The 19524-nt window shown below is 52.4% G+C and overlaps 3 protein-coding genes across 4 annotated transcripts; 1 reads left to right on the top strand and 2 right to left on the bottom strand.

Moving 5' to 3' along the window:
* Positions 1-214: 214 nt before the first annotated feature.
* On the bottom strand, positions 215-8334 carry FAM104A (family with sequence similarity 104 member A). 2 transcript variants are annotated; one of them, XM_054393837.1, is made up of 5 exons: positions 8253-8334; positions 6501-6597; positions 2620-2661; positions 2280-2342; positions 215-651 (listed from the first exon to the last, which is right to left on the bottom strand). In XM_054393837.1, exons 1-5 carry the CDS (start codon positions 8297-8299, stop codon positions 424-426), a joined length of 477 nt encoding a protein of 158 aa, XP_054249812.1. In that variant the 5' UTR covers positions 8300-8334; the 3' UTR covers positions 215-423. The 2 variants fall into 2 exon arrangements, with proteins under 2 accessions (XP_054249812.1, XP_054249813.1); XM_054393838.1 differs by lacking the exon at positions 2620-2661.
* A 298-nt stretch (positions 8335-8632) lies between these two features.
* On the top strand, positions 8633-12637 carry C29H17orf80 (chromosome 29 C17orf80 homolog). Its single transcript, XM_054394082.1, has 4 exons — positions 8633-9992; positions 10391-10498; positions 11106-11222; positions 11746-12637. Exons 1-4 carry the CDS (start codon positions 8633-8635, stop codon positions 11772-11774), a joined length of 1614 nt encoding a protein of 537 aa, XP_054250057.1. The 3' UTR covers positions 11775-12637.
* Positions 12638-18594: 5957 nt separating this feature from the next.
* On the bottom strand, positions 18595-19524 carry CDC42EP4 (CDC42 effector protein 4). Its single transcript, XM_054393912.1, has one exon. The coding sequence runs from the start codon at positions 19522-19524 to the stop codon at positions 18595-18597; it is 930 nt and encodes a 309-aa protein (XP_054249887.1).

Below are 19524 nucleotides of genomic sequence, written 5' to 3'. Positions count from 1 at the left end.
ATTGAAATAAAAAAAAAAGACTTATAAAACTGAAGATGAACATTTAAGAGAACTTTACATAAAGCAACTTGCTAACAAACAGATTAGGCAATCGATTGGAACTGGACAGTTTGCAATCCTATAAACACAGATGTGAATTCCTCGAGTATCCTCTTGCCAATGTATTTTATAACCACCCACCCACCCCACCCCCCCCAAAAAAAAAACCCCAAGAATCCTATAAAAATTGCTTCAAAGCCCCTTTTTGCATTGCAATAGTGCAGCAAACCACAAGTAAACAATTTCCTGTTAACCTGTTATTTCAAATATAGACTTAAAAGGCAACAGGCTTTCTGTGCAATTCAATTTAACAAACTTCTTTTATGTTGAAATATGAAATCTACAGAGCTGTCCCTTCACAGAAGGTGGGGATCTGGTGGTCCATCATGTGGGAAGCCTCCCCCGGCTCTGTAAGCTGTGGAAGTGTGCTTCCTTCAGGATCTGGTTAATGTAGAAATAAGGCCCCTGGCTCAGCGCTGACTGCTCATGGAAGGACTGTGAGGAGACGGGACTGGAGCCGGCCGCCATGGGGTTCAGGCTGCTCTCTGCGCCGTACACTCGGTCCGGGCTGTGGACGCTGCTGCTCGTGCTGCCGCTGTCGCTGCTGGAGGACTGAGACACACAGAAGGTCACAGCAAAATCACACTGTTTTCTCTGCTGTCCACCATCAAACTCCTCAAGTGAGCAAGCTGTCTTTACTGTAAGTCCCTCCCTCCCAGATTTGCAGGCTCAGGTTCAGCCTGATGGACTAAGGTAAATCCACCGAGTGCTTTCTTGGCAGCATTCAGAGCTTCCGCTGCTGCCAGTGCACAGAGCTGAAGGGATGAGCCAGCCTTCACCCAGAGGGTCACTGACCTCCAGGGCACTGGATTTCAATCTTTCAGGCCCCCCAGATCTGCCCCCTTGACCCACGTTAGCACTAGTGAAGTTTGCTGAGTTCAGCTGAGAACTGGAAAATAAAGAAGATGGCTGCTGGGCTGCAAGTGTCAGTGAAGGCAGGCAGGGCAAAGGGAAGGTTCATCGTTGCTCTTATAGCAGACATTTTAGGTAAGCACCATGCAAAGCATTGTCCTACAAGTCAGACTTTCTAAAATGAGATCTGAAGCATCCAAAGCACCAGGCTGTTATAAATCAAAAGCAACACCATACCCATTTTAAGTCTTTGGACACCTTGACACACATAGAGCTACTTTTCTCCCAGTTCAGTACTGGAATGGCAATGTGAACTGGTAGGTTTCCATCATTTAGCTGACACAACAGTGAAAGAGTGGCAGGCATCCAAGACTTCCACATGCAGAAAAGCAACCTCCTGGTTTAGCTTGCAGAGAGGACAGGGCTCATTTGCCAGCCTTTAAGATAAACACATTTCATGGTCATAGCTGAAGAGCATTAACCATCATTTTCAGTGTTTCAATGACATAAAATTCCACCTTACACCATTTTAAGGGCTGCTAATGAAAAGTTGCATTAATTACAGCTGAAATACTTCATGTGATGTGCTGTTCAGGACAAGACTGCAAGGATTTAGGTGCTTAAGAACCACAGAATGGCCACCTTGCCACCCTGTAAGATGTAAATTCACGAAAGCAGCCGGTGTAAGTGACAGCAGCTAAAAAAAAACACCCCACATGTTGGATGTATTAAACTAAAACTACAGAAGTCAAAGCTTGGTGGCCACAGCAAGGAAAAAGAAATGTAAAGAAGCCCACAAAAGTTTCACAGCACCACGTCTAGAAGGCCTCATTTTAGAGTAAATCTGAAGGATGATGCAAATTGCACCAAACATGTCTGTCAGCAAGCAGTGAGACAGGGCCAGGACAGAGCTGTGTGACTGAGGTGGGCCACGTCTCAGTGCTGACTGGAAACCTGACAGCACTGACTCCACAGCCAATCATGGTAATTCATATCAATGTCCCTGTTTTGCTAAACACCAAAAAAATGCTTCAGTTCTGTTGTAGTAGAGCAAGCAAGACTATGGCCCCGAGGCTGCACTGTGCTGGCGTGTTAGGATCAGCTAGGGAGGAGAAAACAACTGCGTGAAATCACTCTTCAGGAAGCAACAGAGGAGCTACATGAGCAACCAGCTCCTCTTCCTAAAGCCACTATCACTAGAGAGGGAGACAACACCAGAAGGACAGAGAGGAACCAGCAATAGTGCTTGCAAGGCCATCTCATTTCACAGAGAAGCACAAATACTGTTAATGCTGAACAAGTCACAGCAGCCTTGGAGAGAAACCCACCGCACAGGACACTTTGTTTCCTTTTAGTCTGCGTTCCTTACTGTTTTTCGTTACAGCCACCTTCTGGAAATCAAGGTAAAAATCAAAATGAGAACCTAGGATTACTTACTGCTGCAGTTTCACAAGTTAACAAACATTTCAGAGCAGTTAGTAAAGATTCTTTTCTGTGTGTCTAGGTTTTTTTTTTTTAAAACCGAGTCAGTGTCCTGGGACGTGCTTCCTACACCTAAGGCTGTTGGCAGAGCTGGTTTGTCAGACCCTCTTTATTTCCATTTCTCTAGTGCAAAGATTCACTAGCACGTGAAGCCCATTTATTGCCCAAATCACATCAAAGACCTACCATTTCCCCAGGCTGTGGTGCACATTCTGTTAGGCATTTGGACTACAATTAGACAAAAAAAGAATCCTTAAAGTCATCATGTCAGCAACGGCAGGCATCTACACAATGAAACACAGCTTTAAGCAAAAGGGAGAAGGAAAGGAGCCCAATGAGTTTATGAGCACTCTAAGTATCAAAAGGGCAGCTTTAAGGTTTACCTGACTCATCACCCTGAGTAGCTACAGAAGTTTTAAATCATTTCCAAACAAGCATTCACTTAACTGTATTCATCTGCTGATCTCTGACATAGCATCTAAAACTGGAACAGGCTCCCCCAGGGTAGTGGTTGAATCACCACCATCCCTGGAGGTGCTTAAAAGACAGATGTGGTGCTGAGGGACACGGTTCAGCACCAGACGTGGTAGAGTTAGATGATGGTTGGACTTGATCTGAAAGGTCTTTTCCAGCCAAAATGATTCTATGATCTGAACGATGATGGGAACTTAAACACCAATCCAGACCCTGCAGCTCACAAAATCTTTCCTGAGGAGTTTGACAGAGACGTTCTCTGGTTTAGCTGGAACTTAAGACCAGCCCTTACTCAAGAGAGTAACTCTGTAGAGTGGTAGAGCTGCAATGCTGCTGCCATGCATCAGCAATCTCCAGTGGTCAAACTGTGTGTGTTTCTGAGCTCTGGGGAATCCTCTCATCGGTCAGAACAGTGAAGAGGAACCACAAGAAATGAGGCTTTACAGAAGTTATTCAGGAAGGAAGAGAGTTAGCCAGAACACTGCAGACTCTCTTCCTTCCCAGGGAAAATCAGAGCAAAGGGCTTTTCATTGGTGATTCCCCAGGCTGCAGAGCACAACAGTGCATTCTCCTAATTTCTGGCTCCTCAGAAGAGCTAGGACAACTCTGCCTGACTGGACTCAATAGGCCAGCAATGCCAGGAGAGCACGAAGGGCTTTCCCCAGATTTATAACCAAGCACCAGGGAAAACACCATAGCAACCTTTTGGTCAGTGGAGGGCAGGCTGAACAGGGAGTGAAATGTAGAGGCAAATGCTCTACTGTGCTCATGTTTAACCTTTGCTGTAGTTCTAGTCCAGTGCCTTCACCACGGGCCTGTCCATGGGCTGAACTGCAAAGTGTGGGACCTTTTTGTTCCAAGAACAGCAGGAACTGCATATCCCTACAGCAGTGCTGACAGGGACTGAGGACAATCTCAGTTTCTGTTGGGTCAGTCAGATGCAACTGACCCTCCCCTGGATGAAAGGACATTCCAGTGGGAGAAAAGTGTGATGTCCTTTTGCATCAAATCTAGCTCAAGTGAGCAGTGGGATTCAAAGTAAGGGACTGAAGGAATAACATCCCATCACAGCCCATGTCTGAACTAAAAAAAAAAAAAAAACAACCAAAAAACAAACTCCATCTTAACCTACATTGGTATCTGAAGAGTAACAGAAAAAAATAGAAAGAGATTCTGACAAAGGCCAAGCCCAGTTTTAGTAACATGAGTGCCTGATTTTCCTACTGAGGTTATGCTCTCAAGGAAACTACCCTCTCTAAGAGCAGTCATCTTTTCACTGAAGAATGGCAAAAAGCTAAAACATCACAAAAAGCAGGAGCATGCCCTCTGATGAAAAGTCATTCTCTCCTCACTCACTCTCTGAAGTTACAAATGCTCCTACACACTCTTGCTGCCCTAGTTCACCATCCTAAAGCTAGTGAGGATTTCTAATAAGCTGGCATTGCAAACAGCAAAGCATCAGAAAACTAAACAGAAGTATTACAAATGGCCAAGAGTTGCAAAGTGACATCAATCGGAAGCACTTGTGCACTATAAGCACAAGAATTTCTCCACTTGGCATGGGAAGGCCTTAGAGAAACATTCAAATAACACTGATTTAATCTCATAGCTTGCATTTCTGGGCACGCTCAGTTCAGTGATTACAAGAAAACAACTGGGAAAAAAAAAAAGCTCTATTCATCAGCAGACTTTTTTTTCCCCTTCAGAAAGGGAACAGTGATTTGTGTGTCCAGCAGGCACATTCCTCCACTTCAGCGTCAGCAGCAAGAGATCCTCCTTGCCTGCACATCAGGGTTTAACGTGTTACAAACATCCTTTGACACCGCGAGTGCATGCATGAAGCAGGAGCCTTGATGTTAGCCTCAGTGATAGAGCTCTGCAGGCAGTTCAGGCCCGTGCTGTTCACTCACAGGCAGCTCAAACGAAACAGAGGCAGGGTTAAGGTCATCAGCCACCTCCTGTAGCTGCTGCAAGACTATTTCCATCGCTGCATTTTAGTGGCTTTGCCCAAATGCCAAGTGTTTATACAACAAGCAAAGGTGCTTCTGCCACTCACCATTAAGGTTTTTCCTGATATTCTTAAATTTCATTACTCCTACTTCAAGCCCTTGTTCCACACTAAATTCTTCCTCCTGCTGCCACAAAGCTTGTTTAGCCATTAACTACCCTACAGAGGGAGAGGTGTTTAACCTGTTGGACAAGTGATTCAGGGTCAGAGGCAAGCAACTATTTATGGTTCTACCCGTTATACCCGAGGAGCAAACACAACTTCAGCCCAGCAAGTCTGACTCCTGGCAAAACAGCAGTGCAGGAACCAGGAACATTTCCCATCTCAGCAAATTCCTTTGTGATAAACATTGTGGCTGTCAGAAAGTTTTCAATGTCACTGACTATCGATCAGCTACTTGTGAAGTGTACCCCAGTTAAAAGAGCCTCCCTCTCAAAAGGGATGGTGGGACACAGAGCTTTGTAGCTGTCTAAACGTAAATATATATTTGAGACCATTACCATATGACAGAAGAGATGTTGCTCACAGATACAGAGCACAAAATATTTTCTGCACTCAAAGTATGGTTAATAGTTGACTATAACTCAATAATTTGTAGTTATTCACTGCAGTCAACCTTCAGAGTGAGAGGCTGTACAAAACCGAACGAAGGTATTTCAAAAACCCTTAAAACACAACCACTTCAGTACATTGTAGGGACATAAATCTGGAAAGAGCTGCTGCTCTGCAGTCTCTTTTCCATAAGCATTTTACAGCAGAACCATGTCGCTAGTTAGAAAATGCAGAAAGTGATTTTCAGATGATTCATACAGACAACAATTCAGGAAATCTGGCAGCAGTTTGGAAATCAGCAGGTTTTAAAAGAAGCCTCATAGCTAGCAAACTGCCCTCTCTCAGAACACCTGTCATGTGAGTGAAGAGAGGATAAGAGAATTTATCCCACCCCCAGCAAAAGATTTTGGTAAACAAGCAGAAAGCAAATAGTTTTGAGTTCAAGTATTTCAGCCCTGAATGAGCGAGCCTTGTTTCAACTGCCAAGCTCTAGCAGAGCATTTTTAAACATCAGGTAAGTAGCACTGCCTGCAGCAGGCACTCTGTGTATCACATCAGTTGGAGCTGGAATGCTTTTTTGACTTTCCACCACAAACAATCACGTTACTAGAAGCAAAGCTGGAAGAGTAGGTGGCCAGGCAAAGTGACACATGCACTTGCAATCCACTCCAGTCATCTCCTTGGTCCTGGAGAGGTTAGCCCTCATTTCAGACAACAATATGTAAGTGGCTGCAAAGGCTTTTCTTGTGTCCTTCACTTGGGTACTACACACCAGTATTCGAAATACATTAACAAAAATATTCAGTCCACAGATAACTGGGTTCAGGGGAAAACATGCTGATTTCCAAACCACATGTTCCAGATTTCAATCTGAAGTCGAGAACAGAGTCAAACCTCATGAGCTCAGACACACAGCAGAAAAAAGTGTTGGCATGAACTACTCTCCAAGAATGACATTTCACAGAATACATATTCCAACTGCTATTTAAATTCAGCATGAAAGGAGACCCAACATGCCTGAGAAGGCTCTCACCTCGGTGTCCCACGAGTCCTGAAGGACAGTGTTCCTAGTGCTACGTTTTGTTTGGGGAACGTGATTTTCATCTTCCCCTCCGTTCCGTCTGCGTTTTCTGAAGGAAGTTCAGGGGAAAAAAGAGGGGGGAAAAATGTTATCAGCTTACTGATACACCTTCTGTTTTGTTCTATAAAGGCAAAAAAGCCAGGAAAACTCATTAAATTAATGATGCATCTAAACCTCGATATGCTGAGGGCTTTCATATTCACTTTTGAACTGAAACAATCGCATTCCCCACCAAGAAGCCAGGCAGATGTTCTTCTATCAGTTTAAGGGACATGAGCTCACACCTGGTGTTAAAACCAGGGCTGAGCATCTTTCTAAATAAACTCATTTGAAAATTCTCAGCCTTGCATCTGCTCTCAGTACTCAGGCACATCTAAAAATAAGCCTGGGACTTTGAATGATGTCTGACAGGCTGAGAAAAGCACCCGGGAAGAGCAGCAGTGACCACACTTGCAATAAATACCCAATTAGGCTCATCTTGCTTACATGAGTCTGCACTTCGCGCCTACGAGGACTTTCTTTAGTCTCTCTGCTCTGACAGCATTTGAAGTCAAGTCATATTCCTGAGCAACATTATTTTCCATGTGAAAGAAGACAAATCCTTCCCTGTTACTGATGTATTCACCACCCTCACTTGACATCAAAGCTCCTTCACAGCAGTTGATCAACAACAGCAACGTAGAATTCTTGTGAACCAACTTCCCTCGGTGTCTGCAGAATCTTATTACTAATACACTAAATAATACTAAATACTAAAATACAAAGCCCACAGGTCAACCAGGACTTCAGCACACTGAGAGCTACCCAAAGTATCACATGGAGCGGGTTTGGTGCCTAAAACTCAATACATATTTCAATGAGTCAAAATAGAGTCAAGCGTGGTTATTTATAACTCAGTCTTTTCTTGCAAACAAGCTTCTGCAGCAGACTCAGCTTGGTCCCCGCCTACAAACCAGGAACTGCCTCCTCACTCTGCTACCCCTGGGATGTCCACAGCGCTCTCAACCACTGTGCACATCCATCACAGCCCATCGACTCCTGACTCTCCTAGCACCACTCTTTTCAGAAGAGATATTCCCCACCATACTCCACATTTGCATCACCTTTCGTTCTTTCCTTTTCCTTACGCCTGCAGTGCACAAGCAAACTCAACACATCCATCCCCACAGCCTGCCCTGCTGCCTCACTGGGCACACACAGCCCAGTTCCTACACACTTCACGTTTCCTCCTGTCTCACTCCCAATCCTGGCCTTCCACCTAGGTAGAACCTATCTCGTAGTCTTCCCCACTAAGCCGAGAACCCTGCAAACCTCGCCACATCCTCTTCGTTCTCTAATGCCGTTTGATCTCGCAAAAGCTCCCGGGCTACACCTTTAACATTGACCGCCGCCGCACTCCCAGCTTCATTTTAACCCTTTCCAGAGATAAAAGTATCGCTCCCCACCTTCCCCTCACATCTACACCTCACAGCTCCCGCCTGCTACTCAAGACAACCCTTCCGGGGCACTGTAAACCAACAACCCTCACTCCTTCTCCTGCCCGTCAACTCGCCTCCCCCGGTCACCACACACACCTTCAACTCCGAATTGTCCCCTCCAGGCTGCCCCCAGAGGCCGAACCTTTACCCCTCACTGCAGACCTTCTTCCCAACCGCCGCCTCCCCTCAGGCCGCGACCCCTCCCCCACAGCGCCTCGACTCCCACCTCTGTCTCGCGCCCCTCTCGCTCGGCAGCGGCTGCCTGCAGCTCATGGCAAGCTGAGTTTTGGAGGCTGGACAAAGCGAGGCGAGAGGCTGCGACGCAGCGCAGTACGGCCTGGCGCGGCGCAACCCGCCGCCCACCGCTGAGGAGAAGCGGCCCCGCTCGGCTCCAACCGCCGCTTCCGGCGTCCCCGCCCTCTGCGCCTGCGCAATAGCCTCCCCGCGACGGGCACGCCCCCTTGCGTCACACCGTGCGCCGGGGCGGGGAGGGCGCGCATGCGTGCTGCGTGAGGGCCAGGACCCTACATACACATACTAGGGGTGACCACGGCGGTGCCTGACGGGAAAAGGGTCCCCGGGAGGGCGGGGCGGGGCGGTGCTGCCATGGCCGCGGCGCCGCCGGGTCAGGAGCTGTGCCCGCACTGCCACAGGCCCTTCAAGCGGCTCCGCACCCACCTGCCGCACTGTAAGGCCGCGCCGAGACCAGCCTCCGCCAGTGCGCCGGGGCCGAGGTCAAGCCCAGGTGTAGCGCAAGGCCCGGCCGCCACCAGCGCTCCGGGGTCAAGTTCTAGCCTAGGCCAAAGCACCAACCCGGGAGCCGCTGCCGGCTCGGAGGCAGGCAGCAGGCCGCGGGCAGGAGCGGCCGGTAAAAGCAGCAAGCAGCCGCCCAGCTCCATCGTGGAACAGGGGCTGCGCAGTGCGGCCTCCAAGAAGACGGCAGCAGAAGGATGCGCGGAGCCAGCTGCGGCGGTCCGGGAGCGGAAGAAAGCTGCCAGCGAGGAAGGCGGAGCGTCCAGCCCCGGGCTTCGCCGCCAGCCCGACGGACGCCGCGCAGAGCGGAAGGTGGAGCCCGCGGTGCAGGACGTAGCGAAGTCGCTGGATTTGCTCCCTGAGGAGGTGAAGGATGTACCCGAAAACCTGAGTGATGGAGTGGAAATAGTAATAGAGAAGCACCGCGCCAGGGTGATCAGGAAGAAGAGCGGCTCCAAGAGCAGGGGCGCTTCCGCAGAAAGCCCCAGCTCACACGGCTCGCCTGTGGAAAGGCCGGATCCAGGCGGTGCAGTTAGCCGTCCTGACGCATCTCTGCCTGGCCTGCGGGAGGGAAGAGCTGTTGGAGAAACCCCAAACACAGAGACACGTGGCCTTGGAGCTGCGGAGAACGCGGCTGCGAGCTCAAAGGGAGAAAAGGGCACTAGCTTAAAGGCAACAAAAACACCCTTGCTTCGAGATGCCCCTGAAGCTGACTGCAGAAGTAACCCCGGTGACCTCCTTCAGCAGGAGGCAATAGACAAAACCATGACAGAAGAGAAACAGATGTACGTAGAAGTTGGTGTGGAATATAAAGCCCCTCTTTCTGCTTTGCATACCAAGGACCTCCATCTGTCAGTGAGAGGAGATTTCAGAGGTCACGAGGAAGGGGCATCCAAAAATTACCTAACGAGCATACAAAAGCTTCCAGAGAGTGAGAAGCAGATGGCTGCCGTTTCCCAGCCCCTCCTGAATGTGAGGACGGACCCTGAGCTGGCACTGCACCAGTCCTTGCTCCACACCTCCCAGAGCCAGCCCATCTGTCCCTCCCAGGCCTATGGCAGGAGCACGTCAGCAGGTGCCATGGGCTTGGAGTGGTTTCCAGACTTATATCCTAATTACCATGGGCTGAGTATTTTTCCAGGGAAGTATTTCCAAGAAGACGTGGGGGTCACAACAGAAACACCGTCCGGTGGTTTCTCAGGGAGGCAGCAAGGTAATGTGAGAAACAAAAGTCTTTGCTGCTGAGATTTGCTGCTCTGTCAGGCTCACCTGTCCCCTGTGAATGGCAGAGGAGGGGTAGGAAATGCTGAGCTTTCCCAAAAGGGATCAGGAGTGATCCGAGGAGGTTAACTGCTCACCCCTCCAGGCTGCAAAACCAATGCTTTGTTTTTATTTAGGTTTGAGTCAGGCTCTTGCGTGTTTGGGCTGGTGGAACCAACCCATTCTATGGTGGAGATGATTCACTGTTCCTTTCCAAGCAGTCGGTCCCAAGTCACTTGCAACCATGTCTGATTTCAGCTCTCTGCTCTCCCCCCAGCACAGGGAACCCAAGCACCATGCATGTTGTCCTCACTTTCCTACCTTTGGCCACTCTGACTTCTCATCACACAGGTCCCCTCTCAGAACAGCGTCTGATGGACATGAGGCTGGGGGAGCTTCCCATGTGGTTGGCCACCTGTGACTTTTCTCCTCAGGGGCTGCTTGGAGGAGTGCAGAAAGGTGAGACTGAATTCCTGGGTCTTGGGGCAGTAAATCACTTACGTGATTTACTTATTACAGCCTGGCCCAAGTGCCCACTCTGGATCCTATGAAGAAGTAAATCATAGTATCACAGTTGTTTTGGTTGGAAGAGACCTTTAAGGTCAAGTCCAACCATTAACAGCACTGCAAGGTCACCACTAAACCATGTCCCCTTGCACCACAATCCCTCCAGGGATGAGGACTCCACTACTGCCCTGGGAAGCCTGTTCCAGGGCTTGACAACCCTTTTGGGGAAGAAATTGTTCCTAATGCCCAATCTAAACCTCCCCTGGCACGAGACTCTCTCCTCTTGTCCTGGCACTTCTTTTCTGGGAGAAGAACCACCTGGCTCCAGCCTCCTTTCAGGAAGTTACAGAGAGCAATGAGGTTTCCCCTCAGTGTCCTTTTCTCCAGGCTGAACAACCCCAGTTCCCTCAGCTGCTCCTCCAAGACTTCTGCTCTAGCTCCACCAGCTTTTTTGCCCTTCTTTGGGCACAAAGACACAACAGACCTGACCACTTGTGGCAAGTTAGATAGAACTCTTCAAACCTGCACATGATTTGACCCTTGATTTCTGTTCCAACAGCCTGGAGCAGCTATTACAACAAGTACATCAACGTGAAGAGAGGTGGACCAGCAGGGATCTCCATGCTGCTGGCTGGATACTGCCTCCTCAGCTATGGCTGGAACTACCAGCACATCAGTAAGATTTCCTTCTTGGTATCCATCTTATTTCAGGCAATTCCCCTTTCTGCAGCAGGCAGGAAGCTCCATTTGCCATTCACATTAATTCCAGCTCTGAAATGAGTCAAATACTTGACAGTTAAGACTAAATCTTAGAGCTCAGAGAGCAGCATTCTCACCTGGCTGAGGCAGGCAGAGGAATTGAGCTAATAAAGGTGGGGATACCAGTTGTTGATTCTCAGCATTTCCCTGGATAACACCAGCAAGAGTCAGAAGCACTTTTAAACCCTGCCCAAAGTGGAGGGAAGAGCTTCTCCAACACTCCACACCCATTCCCTGAGTTTATTCCTAACTGACAAGAGGTTTGCTGGGGGTTGTGTAGTTTCCCCAGCAGGACTTGCTGTTGTGCAGCTCCACAGCACAAAGAGAGGAGGCTGCAGTCGTTCTGCTTCTGGCTGCTGGGCAGAGCACACACTCATGAAGTCCCCAAGCACAGCACCATGCTGACACTGCTGGGTTTGCTTTCTCCTGGGTTTTTCTAGAGGGCCATCGCTGGCAGAAGTACCACTGAGGAGGCTGGAACAGAAGATTGGCTTGGGAGCCAGCAGAAGTACTCAGAACCAGTGTCCACATAGGAGCTCAAACCAGCAGAAGCCCATTTATCACCAGAGACAGATTTTTAGTCGTTGAGGAGGCTGCTTTTCAGTGACCCTGCTGCAGACAGAAGTGACAGTGCTAGCCTGTGGTCACTGCGCTGTGGTTCAGGCAGCGTTTAGTGCTGAGAGCGTTAGAGCTGCCCCTTGGGGGGCTGTGTGCAGTGGAACTCCTGTAGCCCACAGAAGCCCAGATAGCTCACTTTGGAACACCAGACACAGGACAACATGACCTAAGATGAATAGCCTAATTGATGTGTAATTGGAGTGTTTGGCAGCAGATGGGTTGCGACAGAGTGGGCTTCAGCCAGAACCACCCCATCAAGTTGGCAGAGTTGTGCCCATCTTCTACTTACCCCACTCCACAGCAAGATGGATGGTGTTTGCAGGGTGGCCCCTGCAGGACCCTTCCACTGAGAGCCCCCAGGTCCTGTCAGCACAGCACTGGTGGGACTGGCCAGGCTCTGAGGCAGCACCTTGGTGAAGGCACTAAAGCAGCAGCAGCGCTCAGACCGCAGCGCCCTAGTTCTGGAGAAGGAAAATCCATTGGATTAGCTGCTGTGCCCAAAGGGCAAACCAATGGAACAGCAGACAAATGAGGACAGTTAGGAGAGAGCTAGTTGGAGCCTGCCATCAGCAGACATGTCTGGAAAAGGGTTGGTCATGTTACAGGCATGAAGGGTGAAATAACGTGCCAAGAAAAAACCCCAACTTGAACCCTTTATTGAAAACAATTCTGTGTCAGAGGTGCTTCACCCAAATCTCCTCTCAGCAGCAATAAAAAAAACCAAAACAAACCACTTTGTGAGTTTTCCTTTCCTCCTTGCTACTGTCTGCTCTCACACATGGTGTTTCTTGCCCCCTTCACAGGGGGTAATCACACTCACACCCTCACCTGCCCAGGACCCACCACTAAGCTGGTCCCACACCCCTTCAGACCTGTGGTGGCTCCTGCTGCCCCAGTCCAGCTGTGCAGGAGGGAGCAGAAGTGAAAAGCCCAATTGTAGTTGGGATAGGGAAGCTGTGGTTTCTCTGCTGCTTGTGCAGAGAGCTGTGAGAGCCTGTGCAGAGCAAAGCCAACTGGCTTTTCTGGTCCCACAAGTGCCCTAGTTGCCGTCTCACTGGCTCCATGGTGCTTTTTGGTGTCCTCATTCCATGGTCCTTGCAGGAACACTCAAGTCACTTGCCCAGCAGCATTTCCAGCTGAGTCTTCCCACACTTGCTGGTGCAGTGACCTTTCTGACTGCACTGGGGGAACAGGGAGAGGCAGGCATCAATTTTGTGCTGGATCACCTCAGTGCCATGTTAGCACATGTTCATTTTCACATCATTCCCCAGCAACTGTACTGAAGCCTTGTTCCAGCACAACTCCCACATGAGCAGCAACCCGAGGACTCCAGCTGCCACAAACCTCTGGCTCAGAGGGACAAAGAGAGCTCACTGCTCTCAAGGGCTGTTCCACTGCATTCCAAGTGTCTTCTACCACCAAAGTACCTTTCTCTCACCATGCAGTCAGATTATTTCAGCCCCATACAGCCTCTTTCCCCAGCTGTTGACACCCCAGCTGCCAAAGGGGCAGGGTCCAGCACCCCGAAACAGCCCAGGGGGAAAAATAAGACATCCAGAGTCAAGGAAGCTGTTCTGAGAGCACTGTGGGAGTCCCCATGCCACATGTTGCCCTTTGCCATAGCACTTCCCAGCCCTCCCATTCTCACCTTGAAGCAGCCTCAGCTCCCCCCAGCAGCCTTCCTGGCAGCTCACCATGCCTGCAGAAACCAGTCATACCATGGACAGCCCATGGTCCTGGTGGTGGCCTCAAGGTGCAAGAAGGGACAGTCCTTGTTGCTGCACTCACCTGTTGGAGCAAGGGGTGGGACAACATTCACTCAAACCAGACACAGTGACATGCTCAAGGATGGGCTGGTTGGGGGGAACCAAGGTGCCCAGGAGACACCTACTTGGCCGTAGGTGGGTGCCAGTGACATTTCATCCCACAGACAGGAGGTGGCATCAGGCACTTGCTCGAGGCCAGACCCGAGGGACATGGGTGCTGGGGTGGGAGAGGCTCCCTGAGGTCCCCAGCCTGGTCCTTCACCTACCAAACATGGGCACCATCATCTTCTACCTGCCAACGTGCAACTGTGCCAGCTGCATCTCTAAAGGAGCAATGCCCAGAGGCAGCCACCCAGCTCCCTCAGGCCAGAGCCCAGGGAGGAGGCAGGACCAGAGGCACTCAGGTATCCTGGTGAGTGCAACAAGAGCCAGAAGCACCAGCAAGAAGAGAGCACCAGAAACTCCTGCACCCCTTTCACCCTCCAAGGATGCCACAGACCTCAAGAATGCCACAGTACTCTGTCCCAAACTTACTGTCCATAGGCAGGAGGGGCAGGGGCTGAGCTCCTGCTCCTCTACATCAGCCTCTGAGTCAAACCTGATCTTCTTCACACCAGCCACCATCTCCCACATCACTCCTGCACCTTCAGCTCAGCCCAGGCAGGGAGCACAGCTGCAAAGGAGCTGGCAGTGGGGCTGTCTGAGGACAGCACAGGTTCCCCTAAGGGTGCACCACATTCTGCAGGTCACTGCAGCCAACCTGAGCCCCAGCTATGCTCAGAAACCCTCCTCCTTCTTCTCCCAGAGGCAGAGCAAAACCAGTAGAAGGCAGCAGCACAGAGTGCTGCATTTAAAGAGTGAAGCTGCCCACATCTGAGCTCCATTTGCAGCCCTGATGGCCTGGTGCTGCAGCCCAGCTGCAGGGAGCCCAGCCCTGAGCCCCCATCACATCCCCACCTCCTCCTCTTGCCTCTCTGCACCGACATCTGCTTGTCCTCCATCCCCAGCTCTGGGGCACAGCACTGGCCTGAGCCTCCCTGGAGCATCACCAGGGGCTTTGGGGCTGGCTGTGAGCTGGGTTAGCTCCCTCACACCAGGGCTGCTGCTCAGCCTTAAACTGGGCCCAGAGTTGCCTGAATGCTGTAAGGAAATGCTCAGGTAACAGGAGATGGATCCTGCATGGCGGGGGGGGGAGTTCAGTGCTTGGAGCATTGCTGGGTGCACAACAGCACCAGCACCACACCACCAGCCCTGCTCTCCAGTGCCTGCTGACTGCCAGGACAGACCCACGTCCTCAGGGCCCTGGTCAGGTCACACCTGATGTAGAATCATAAAATTGCCTGGATGGGAAAGACCTTAAGGTCACTGAGTCTAACCATAACCTAACATCTCCCTGTGCACAACTGTTAGACCATGTCCCTAAGCACCTCATTCAGACACCTTTTAAACACCTCCAGGGATGGTGACTCCACCTTCCTGGGCAGCCTGTTCCAGTGCCCAATGACCCTTCTGGTGAAGAATTTTTTTCCTAACATTCAATCTAAACCTCCCCTGACACAGCTTGAGGCCAATTCCTCTCATCCTATGACTTGTTACTTGGGAGATGAGGCCATCCACCACCTGGCTCCTCTTTCAGGGAGAGCAAGAAGGTCTCCCCTCACCCTCCTTTTCTCCAGGATGGACAACCCCAGCTCCCTCAGCAGCTCCTCAGAGGACTTGTGTTCAAGACCCCTCAACATCCTCATTGCCTTTCTCTGGACACGCTTCAGCACCTCAGTGTCCTTCTTGTAGTGAGGGGCCCAAAACTGAACCCAGTACTCAAGGTGCAGCCTCACCAGTGCTGAGGACTGGGGTAAGATCATGCCCCTGGTCCTGCTGGCCACACTATTTCTGATCCAGGGCAGGATGCTGTTGGCCTTCTTGGCCACCTGGGCACCCTGCTGGATCCTGTTCAGTTAGCTGTCGACCAGTACCCCCAGATCCTTCTCTGCCAAGCAACTTTGCAGCCACTCTGCCCCAAACCTGTAACATTGCCTGGGGTTGTTGCAAGCAAAGTGGAGGACCCAGCACTTCTTGGGTTCCCATCAGAAACCCCTTCAGTCCTTGCTGCTGGGCTGGGAGCTTGCACACATGCCAGGCTGTAGCAGCATGTGCCAGGCATGACCATGGTGCCATGCTGCTTCCTGAGGCTCACCCAGAAAAGACCACAGAGCCCCTGGGTTTAGACTGGTGCTCCATCCCTCCTCCACCACACAGCTCCCGGGACCGCACGCATCCTGGCACACGCCCGGAGCACTGTGGCCCTGACACATCAGGGATGGAGACCTGTTCCCATTCTGTCACTAGCTATAAATCCACTGGACCAGTGCTGCCAGAGCTTTGCCTGCGGGTGCTGCAGCACAGGGGTGCTGTGCACCCACCCAGCACCAAGGAGTCATGCCAGCTGCGTCCCACACACATCCCCCATGCCCTGCACTGAGGTGCCCACCCTGTGCTGCATAGATGGAGAGTTTTGGGCAGGCTGTGGGAGCAGCCCAGCCAGTCTGCCCTCCCTAGTTACCCCCCCCACTAGCCTAGGACCCATTGTGCTAGCCCTCTGCTTGCTTGCTCAGGGTGTGTCAGGGCCACCATCCTGTCCCATCGAGCGTGGCCATGTCCCATGCCTGCTCTGTGGATGCTTTCTGCCCTGTCGGCTCGCAGCAGTGCGGTGCTGCCAAGCAGGATGCTGGAGCTGACAGGCGTCACAAAGATGGCCATGGCCAAGTGATGCTCACAGGCAGGCAGGGCTGGGGCACCCCAGGACCTCTCCCCTCCCTACAGCACTAGTGAGGCCTCAGGGAGCAAGGTGCTCCTAGGAGAGGGTACAAAACTCTGTGACCTGCCCTGCCCCGTTGTCTTACATGAGAGCATCCCTAAGGGACAAAAGGATCCAGGTGGTCACCAGAGCAGCCCGGTGACCTCCCAGGAGGTGGGGACCAGGTCCATCAGCTCAAGGAATTGGTGCTGAGAGCAGGAGGGGTTGGGGGAGGACAGCAGGCCCAGGACCCTGGCACAGGGTAAGGGGGGGCTGTGCTGCAGTCACCAGGGCAGAAGCAGCCCGGTGAGCTCAGAGCCACCAGCTGCTGTTGTTCTCCCCATCCCAGACAATGGCTCAATGTCCCATGCCACAGGCTGCTGTGTAGGGCCTGGCGTGTGCACAGGACCCCATTGTGTCCTCACTGTGGCACAGCACTTGCCTGCTCCCACTGGTTTCACCAGGGGAGATCCTTCCAGGACAGGGGCACCCAGCACCCTTCTACAGCCAGGAGATGCTAGAGTGGCCAAATCCTTTCCTCCCCTTCCATCATCAGCGACAAGAGCCTGGACAGTGCTCCCACTAGAGCCATGCCCTCCATTTGCTTGAGAAGTGGCTCTGGGGCTGCTCCCAGAGCTTTTTTCCACCACAGTCCAGCTCCATCAGTGGTGCTGGGAAGCAGAGGCAGCCCCAGCCCTGACAGAACCCTACCTGCACCAGGGGCTGAGGTGTGGGATGGGAAGTGACCTGCCCTGCTTACCATGCCAGAAGCGACAACATCCCCACGGGGCTGGCAGCACCCAGGGCAACCCCAGCTCTGGCCCCCAGCCCATGGGAGTGGGGACAGCCAGTCCTACCCCACCATTACCTTCCCCTCCTCCCTGGCTGGCAGGGAACAGGGCTGCAAGGAGGAAAGCAGCATCTTGGCAGGGCTGTCCCTTGGCAGCAACCAGCCTGGCCGGAGGGTCCCAGCCCTGAGCCAGATCCGGACAGCAGGAGCTCGCCTTGCTTCCTCCCGCTGCAGGCAGCCCCACGCGATGGATGGGCAGAGAACGTGTGGCCACTGCGGGTGCCCAAATGCCAGCCAGGGCACTGGCCACTGGGCAGGACACCATCCAGGGCCAGGCAGCAAGACAGGGTCTGGGGCTAGTGACAGGACAGAGAAAGCCAGTCCCCAGCTGTGCAGCAAACACATGGCCCCATACATCTCATCCCCCAGGAAGCCAGGCCACTGCTGTCACTACCTTTTCCTTTTATTCTTTGCATTTGTACATACATGGTATAAAACCCTCCTCTGCCACCTGCCTGCAGCAGCCCAGTGTTGGCACTGCCCAGATAAGCTCCACAATGGTGGCTGCCTGGCACACAGAATATTTGGGCTCGCCCTGGCTCACAGGGATGTTTTCCAGGCATTCCTTGTGCAGGGGACAGACCCATGCTCCCATCAGCACCCCTGGGAGCAGCCAATGTCTGGGGGCACCCCCACAGGTCAGGCATCTGGGATGTATCCACCCATCCAGCCAGCCCCTACCACAGCACAGGGCTGGAGGCTCTTGGTCTGCAGAAAGCCCTTAGGAAACCTGGGAAGCTAGAGCTTCCCACAATCTAGAGCCCATTCTGAGCTCCAGAGCCAAGTCCTTCCTCATGGGAAATCTCTCCTCCATGAAAACCAAAAGCAAGAGTAAAGAAAGTTAAGTACAAATCAGAGGGCAGTAAAAACCGTACATCAGGGAAACAAACAAACAAACAACAAATAATATATTACTAAAGGGGCTAAAAGTTGGAAGCCTCATCTTGTTCAATCCTATATTGCTTTACATGGGCAGGGGGTAGAAAAGAGAAGAGCTAATATCCAAAGTCCAACAGAAAGAACCAAAATCGAGTCTGCTTTCCTCTCCTGGAATGTGCTGGAGGTCTCTGGGGGCCAAAACACCTTCAGGGCTGCCCCTGAACGCTGCCCTGCTGCAGCGCATCCTCCATCGGATGGGGAGAGGGAACAAGGGAGGAGATGAGTCTTCCCCAGTGCCACCCATTGCAGCACCAGGGTGTTCGGCTCCGTGTCCAAGCAACCGCAAACGAGAACCAGACCCCTCGGCTCGGCCGCCTGCGTTTTATACTCTGATCTCATCATCGTCTTCATCGGCAAACGAGAACTCCTTGTCGGGGCGTTTCATGGGACCTCCTTGCTGGCTTGGTGGCCTGGGGATGGGGCTGCGCTCCTCTGGCCCCGAGGTGCAGCTGGACACCGAAGTGCTGTCCCTGGGGCAGCAGCCGCCGGTGCCGCGAGAGGGGCTCTGGCTTGGCACAGCTGCCGGCACTGGGGAGCCAGGCAAGGTGGCGTCCGCCTCCTCATCGTGGCTGTCCTCTCCCTCAGGGTCTTCATCCTGCTCCCACTGCTCCTTATCCATGATGCTCAGGACATCCCCAAGCATGGAGGGCCCCAGGTCGATGTGGAAGGACATGATGGACTCGGCATGCTTCATGCCTGCCCCGCTCTTGGCCACCACAACTGGCAGGTCCGTGATGTCCCCGAAGTCTCGCTCATCCAAGCCGGGGCTCAGGGGCCCGGCGGCCGCACCGTTCGCGCGCTGCTGGTCTTCGGGGCTCATCTCCTCGGGGAGCTTCTTGACGGGGCTGGAGGAGAGGCTCTTGGGCAGCTGCCCCGCGCTCCTGTCCACCTCCTTCTCGTTGAGCTGGGGCAGGGAGACCGCGTTCTTCACGAAGAGCGCCGAGTCCCGCAACGAGCCCAGCATGTCCCGGCGGTCCCCGCGGGTCACCGACTGCGAGCGCTTGCTGCTGCGGAAGCGGCGGGACAGCAGGCTGGGCTTGGAAGCGCCTGGCTCCTCGCACACCTCCGGCCCCGGCTCCCCGGCTTTGCTGGTGAGGAAAGAGGTGTCCCCAAAGGCGTCCCCCGCCCGCCCCACGTGCATGGTGTGGCGGAAGTCCCCCAGGGGCGCGCTGATCATCTCGGCCGTCAGGTCGGCCCGGGAGCGCCGCTTGGAGTGGGCAGAGTTGGAGACGAGTTGCTTGAGGATGGGCAT

This window comes from Indicator indicator, chromosome 29 (genome assembly GCF_027791375.1).
Source record: "Indicator indicator isolate 239-I01 chromosome 29, UM_Iind_1.1, whole genome shotgun sequence".
Taxonomy (NCBI): Eukaryota; Metazoa; Chordata; class Aves; order Piciformes; family Indicatoridae; genus Indicator; species Indicator indicator.
The sequence above is the reverse complement of the archived record's forward strand: the minus strand, read 5'-3'. Positions and strand labels throughout refer to the sequence as shown.

What these genes read in the sequence shown, in the direction of transcription:
- FAM104A (XM_054393837.1), bottom strand. Translation starts at nt 8,299, where the DNA reads ATGAGCTGCAGGCAGCCGCTGCCGAGCGAGAGGGGCGCGAGACAGAG. An exon ending in AGGACTCGTGGGACACCGAG is followed by an intron (nt 2,662 to 6,500) that starts GTGAGAGCCTTC and finishes GTCTAATTGTAG; the next exon opens with TCCAAATGCCTAACAGAATG. An exon ending in GAAACAAAGTGTCCTGTGCG is followed by an intron (nt 652 to 2,279) that starts GTGGGTTTCTCT and finishes TGTGTGTCTCAG; the next exon opens with TCCTCCAGCAGCGACAGCGG.
- C29H17orf80 (XM_054394082.1), top strand. Translation starts at nt 8,633, where the DNA reads ATGGCCGCGGCGCCGCCGGGTCAGGAGCTGTGCCCGCACTGCCACAGG. An exon ending in GCTTGGAGGAGTGCAGAAAG is followed by an intron (nt 10,499 to 11,105) that starts GTGAGACTGAAT and finishes CTGTTCCAACAG; the next exon opens with CCTGGAGCAGCTATTACAAC. An exon ending in CTGGAACTACCAGCACATCA is followed by an intron (nt 11,223 to 11,745) that starts GTAAGATTTCCT and finishes GGGTTTTTCTAG; the next exon opens with AGGGCCATCGCTGGCAGAAG.
- CDC42EP4 (XM_054393912.1), bottom strand. Translation starts at nt 19,524, where the DNA reads ATGCCCATCCTCAAGCAACTCGTCTCCAACTCTGCCCACTCCAAGCGG.